This window comes from Vigna unguiculata, chromosome 3 (assembly GCF_004118075.2).
Source record: "Vigna unguiculata cultivar IT97K-499-35 chromosome 3, ASM411807v1, whole genome shotgun sequence".
NCBI lineage: Eukaryota > Viridiplantae > Streptophyta > Magnoliopsida > Fabales > Fabaceae > Vigna > Vigna unguiculata.
Genome location: NC_040281.1, coordinates 39,053,159 through 39,059,077, shown reverse-complemented (window position 1 = coordinate 39,059,077; position 5,919 = coordinate 39,053,159). Strand labels below are relative to the sequence as shown.

Below are 5,919 nucleotides of genomic sequence, written 5' to 3'. Positions count from 1 at the left end.
ATGCATACTAATGTTATCCTTTGGGAGATCCAATAATACACAAACATAAGTATAATGATGTTAATCATATTATAACATTATTGATAATTAAAATATGCATCAACTAGAATCACCTACTACCTTTGAGTATATAAATAAAACTAGTGACGCATACAAAATTATCTACAACCATGCTCATTAATTATAAGAACAATTAATCAACCTTTGAACGATTCTGAAATGTCTTATAATTAGTGAATTTCAATTAACTCATAAATTTAATTATTCATAAATAACATTCATATTAAGGGTAATTGAAATAAAAAACATTAATAATTTGAAATCACAAAAAACTTTAAAATTTTGGCCACTTTGATGACTAACAAAATTTATCATACTTGATTTCAAATAAATAAATAAATATACATTTAATTGCTATAAACTTTATATAACATCTCATTAATTTTAATTTAACAATAATAAACATAAATATTATTACAAATTAAAATAAAATTATTAATTATTTATATAAATAAAATAATTAATATTAATTTTATTGGTGACGTAAGTCGATAAAAATATTACTCTGCTTTTTCACTTTGCGTCACTTGAGAATGGTCTCCATTCAATTTAATAAAACTAAGCATTATGAAATTTATTCAATTTAGCAAAAGCATCCAACTCACATTAGTCAACTCATGTTCATGCGTCCGTTTTTCAATGCCATTACACTTCATTTCAATATTAAAATAAAAAAAATAACACTTTCACACATAACAATTTTATTATATTTTCATTCAATGCCAATTAAAATAAAAACACCATCACAATAAAGTACGCATACAATTATGATTAATGACAGCAGCGGAATGCAATATTTTAATGGCAGTAGCATCGTTTATAAATTAAACTCCTCGATTAATAGGCATTGCAATTATAAACCCTCAATTAATAATTAGGGTTCGTGAAAATCGGAGATAAACATAATAAAGGAGAAACATCACATAATAGGAGAATCATAAATCCTACAACCTAATCTGATACCACATGTAAAATTAACGAAGGATCTTTAGAAATTAAGATTCTCATACGATAAACATAATAGAACACTAACCTTGATCCATGAGAGATTTTGTAAATATGCGTTCTCTTCTCACACGTTCTTGATGGGTTATTGTGAAAATAACCTAATGACCAGAGACAAAACTCCAATCCCTTTTATAAACCAATGTCCATCAAGTTAATTTTTATTTTATCTTTATATTTATTTTATTTTATTATCACTTATCATACTTATCATAATAATAACCAATAGTCTTTAAATTTTATTAAATCACAATTGGACTCATAATAATATTTCAAATGATTCAGCAATAGAATTAATTCGTCAATTAATTCTAACATTTAATACTAACTTGTCCTTTAATATAAATGATAAAAAAAAAAGCTCTTTATAATTAACTGAAATGTATAAAAAACTGATAAATCATATGAATTTCATTTCTTATTTAGTAAAATTTGACTAGATAAGTAGTCATACAATGTCATGAAACATATAAATACGTTAGTACTATATATAATATTTAAAGTAATTATTACAAAAGTAAATAACTTTCCATAACTTTTCTTTCATAGAATTTCATTTCTTAGTGTATTTAAAACGAGAAGTCTTTGAAATGAGGGAGTGATAATACCAACCTTTCCTGCATTAATTCCTTATAATAAGTGGAAATTGTATATATTAGGAAGGAAATGTAGCAAGAGAGTGAAAAGGGAGAGACATGTCCCTTCCTTTATCATCAAACAGGGGAAAGTTTTCCGATGTGGGAAAAATAAATAATGAAAATATGAAGATTGAGAGAGGCATTTAAGAATTTGTAGGCCACAAATGTTATGGTTGGATCTGCAACCAACATGTTACTCTCTCATTTATTACTTTCCTTCAAAGTTCAAACACATGTCACCCATATGTGGATAAGTGGGCAAGCTTTTCCCCCATTGAAATGACGTTTCAATCACTCAGACCTTCAAATTTTCCATGTCATATTTTTCCTCAATTTTTCTCCAATATCCTTTTTCTAACAATATCTAATATCATTTTATTTTTCTAAATGATCTTGTTTACTGTAACAATTTGTAATTCGGTTGTCTGGAGGTTAAATTTTGAAAAGGGTTTTCTGGTTTTTCTTTTTTTAAGAAAAACAGATTTTTTTTTTACAAATGTATAAAATAAGAAATTAGAGAAAATTTATTTTAAATAATTGAGTAAAAATACTGGGATTAAATTTTAATTTATTTGAAAAAATAAAATAAAAAATAACTTTCAATGTTGTAATGTTGATTTCATAACATGATTTGTATTTATTGGTTTGTTAATAATAAGATAGAAAATATAATTTTAATTTTGGACATTGAACTAAAAATTAATATAAATAATTAATAACATAACTATTATTTTAAGTGGTTAAAAAATTTGAATAATGTTTATGATGATAATTATCTTTCGGATGTTGAAAAAATGTAAAAAAAATCTTTGTTTTAATATATTTAATAATGCAATGTAAAATTACAATACCCCAAATTAGAATAATCGTATCACTATAATTAAAGCTTTATATGATTTGTATTAAGCATGATCAATTCATATATTATATATTTATAGTCTTTTTGGCAAAATTTCAAAATAGAATCCAACAAAAATTAGGGAAGGTCACTGTACAAAATATGTATACGTATATGTAACTTTTACCTATAACTTGACCCAAATAGTCTTATTGTTGTAAAAGTTCTCTTATATAGTATCTTTCGCTCATATATAACATACTATCATCATAACATAAAAATAAACCAAACAACATGATAAGTTATTGAAATTATAACGGACCACACAATTTATAAATCATCTCATATTAATTGATGATGAGAATTTATGATTGTACAAGAAACTTTAATGTGAGAGAAATGTGTATCTTTGAAACTGCTAATGTTATCTTTTATATATATATATATATATATATATATATATATATATATATATATATATATATATATATGTATATTATTGTGTAAATTTTGTAATGGATAAAGTTTTTGTATATTTTGAAAGTGTAACTATAATTTCTCGTGAAATACTGAAAATACATCTTCTATTATTTATTATTATGTAATCATATAAATAGGTCATTACATTATTAACTAAAATATAAATTACTTATCTTAAATTTAAAATATTTATTTATTATAAAAGTTATACTATATAATTTATATTTGAAAGTTTGTTTTGTTATAAATTTAATTATATGAAGTACTTTCTTTGTCGCTAATTATTAGATGTTTCTAAAAAAATTCTATATCTCTACTGTTAGACCTTAGACTTTTCTTCTGGTTGCTGTGTATTAATTATTTTTCATCAAAATATCTTAAACGATCTTAGTTCATAAATACAAAATGCTACGGATAGATCCTCCTCTCTTTTACGAACCTCGATAATTAACTATTTGGAAAATGCCAAGAATTAATAAAAATATTTATTAAAGGAGGAAACCATTTTGTTGAGATGCGGAGAAATACAGTCCCTATGAACTTTTAATACGCTCTCACATGATTTCCAATAAAGAATTATCCTTCTCCTTTGAATTTCAGTATTAAAAACGTGGGTGAGTGAAGCCTTATTATTTAAACTAAAAAATAATAATTTTTTTATGGCGGGATCTCTAAGATTCAATAATCCTGCTCTCTATATAAAGACTCATGGTAGGAGTGCAGAGGCAACTCTGAAAGAAAAGAAAAGAGGGAAGAGAAGGATAACCTGAACATAGTCACTGAGAGATGGCGACATGCAATGAAATCAACAACACCAACATTGAAGACCAAAGAGAAGCTCCCATAAACGAAGACATCTTAGAGACCATATTCTCTTACGTGCCACTCATCCACCTCCTCCCAGCTTCTCTCGTCTCACGTGCCTGGAAGCGTGCGCTCTCCACCTCCCTCCGCCACGTCAACCCCATCAAGCCATGGCTCATGCTGCACATCCAGAACCCTCGTGCACTGCACGTTACCACCACCTTCGCCTACGACCCACGCTCTCGCACCTGGTTCCAAATCCACGCGCCGCATCCCAACCACGCCTCCACTCTCCGCGCCTCCAACTCCACGTTCCTCTACACGCTCTCCTCCTCCGAGTTCGCCTTCTCCATCGACCCCCTCCATCTCCACTGGCACTACGCGTGTCCCCCACGCGTGAGTCGCACCGACCCTATCGTTGCGCGAGTGGGACCACTCATAGTGGTGGCGGGAGGCGCGTGCGAATTCGAGGACGATCCTCTGGCTGTGGAGGCGTATGACACGGAGTCCCGCGCGTGGACCCGCTGCCAGTCTATGCCGGCGATTCTCAAGGACTCCTCCGCTTCCACGTGGCTCTCTGCGACCGTCACCGGAGAGAAGATGTACGTGACGGAGAAAAACTCCGGCGTGACGTACTCGCTGGATTGCAACACTATGGGGTGGCAGGGCCCGTTGGAGGTGCGTCCGAATCTGAGCGTTTTCCACTGCGTGACCGGAGCGATAGGCGGTCGTTTAATGGTTGCGGGGATGGTGGGGGAGGTGGAGAAGGTGGAGGAGGTGAAGTTGTGGGAAGTGAAAGGGGAATTAGCGGTGGAAAGTGAATTAGGGTATTGGTGTGAGGAGTTAGCGGCGATGCCGAAGGAGATGATGGTGAAGATTATGGGTGAGGGCGGTGGCTCCATTGTGGTTAACTGGATCGGGAATTATGTGTATTTTCAGAACCGTTGGGAAGCGGAGGAGATCGTTGTGTGCGAGGTTGGGAGTGGCGGAAGTTGCGAATGGGAAAGCGTGAGGAACGTGACGGCGAGTGACGTGAATCGCATGCAGAGAACGGTGTTTAGTGGCGCCCATGTGGGGCTTGAAGATCTAAAGAAGGCGATTAAGAAAAATTGTTTGTTTGTGGAAAAAGTAGTGTGAGTGATAGTGAAAATTGTTTCATTTGGATCCAGAAAAATTTGTTTTTATGTGGATTGAAATAGATAAATGGTTCTTGTGTATCCATATCCATAGTATGACACAATGTCTTTAGATTGGACCAGTTCATGTCATGATTATGGGAGTGATTCGCTGCTTTTGCCTGGATTGTAAAAGCTGAGCTGGTGATTCTCATCTGTTAAACTTGACTTGCATGCAGTGAGAATATGATTTTGATTAATGTTTTTCACGTCATGCTATGTATTCTTTGAAGAATAATGTTACTTCCATATTACTTATTACCTTTTATACAATAAATTTTACTATTTAAGAGAAATATGAGATGAAATAAATCATGTACTAGCGACATGAAAGGATTTGTGATGGACGGAGGGAGAATGTTGAGATTCATTATGCATTTATGGCTGAAAGCAATGCAGAAGCAGATTCAAACCTTAAGGATATACGTTTCAGTATCACACGTTTGTTGACCCCAAATATTGATTCAAGAAGGTTGTGATGAACTACCTATATGATTCATTAATGCTCTATCTGAGGTAAGAAAAAAAATAAGGGAAAGAAAGTAAAAAGTTAAATTGTTTAGACTTAAGAAATGAAAGTTAGAAATGAGAAGATACTCTGTACTCGGTTTATTTCATGTAATAAAATAATTTTTAATATTAATATATTTAGAAAATTAATTTGTAAAATATTTTTTAAATAATTTGATATAAATAATATTTTTTCAAAATATAAACTAAAAATAAAATAAATTTTAAATTAAACTAAACATGTATTATAAAATTTAAATAAATGAAAAATCATATTTCAAAATAAAAAGAATATGAAACAAAAATGATTGTTTAACAAAGATTTTGTCGACAAAGTTGACATGGTAGCACTAAGTAGAATAATTTTTAAATTCTAGTTAAAATACTTTTTGATTTCAATTTTCGTCAA

At 31.0% G+C, this 5,919-nt stretch overlaps 1 protein-coding gene across 1 annotated transcript; it reads left to right on the top strand.

Moving 5' to 3' along the window:
- The first annotated feature begins 3,596 nt into the window (after nt 1-3,596).
- On the top strand, nt 3,597-5,200 carry LOC114177393 (F-box/kelch-repeat protein At1g23390-like). The gene has a single exon (XM_028062716.1). The coding sequence runs from the start codon at nt 3,808-3,810 to the stop codon at nt 4,960-4,962; it is 1,155 nt and encodes a 384-aa protein (XP_027918517.1). The 5' UTR covers nt 3,597-3,807; the 3' UTR covers nt 4,963-5,200.
- Nucleotides 5,201-5,919: the final 719 nt, after the last annotated feature.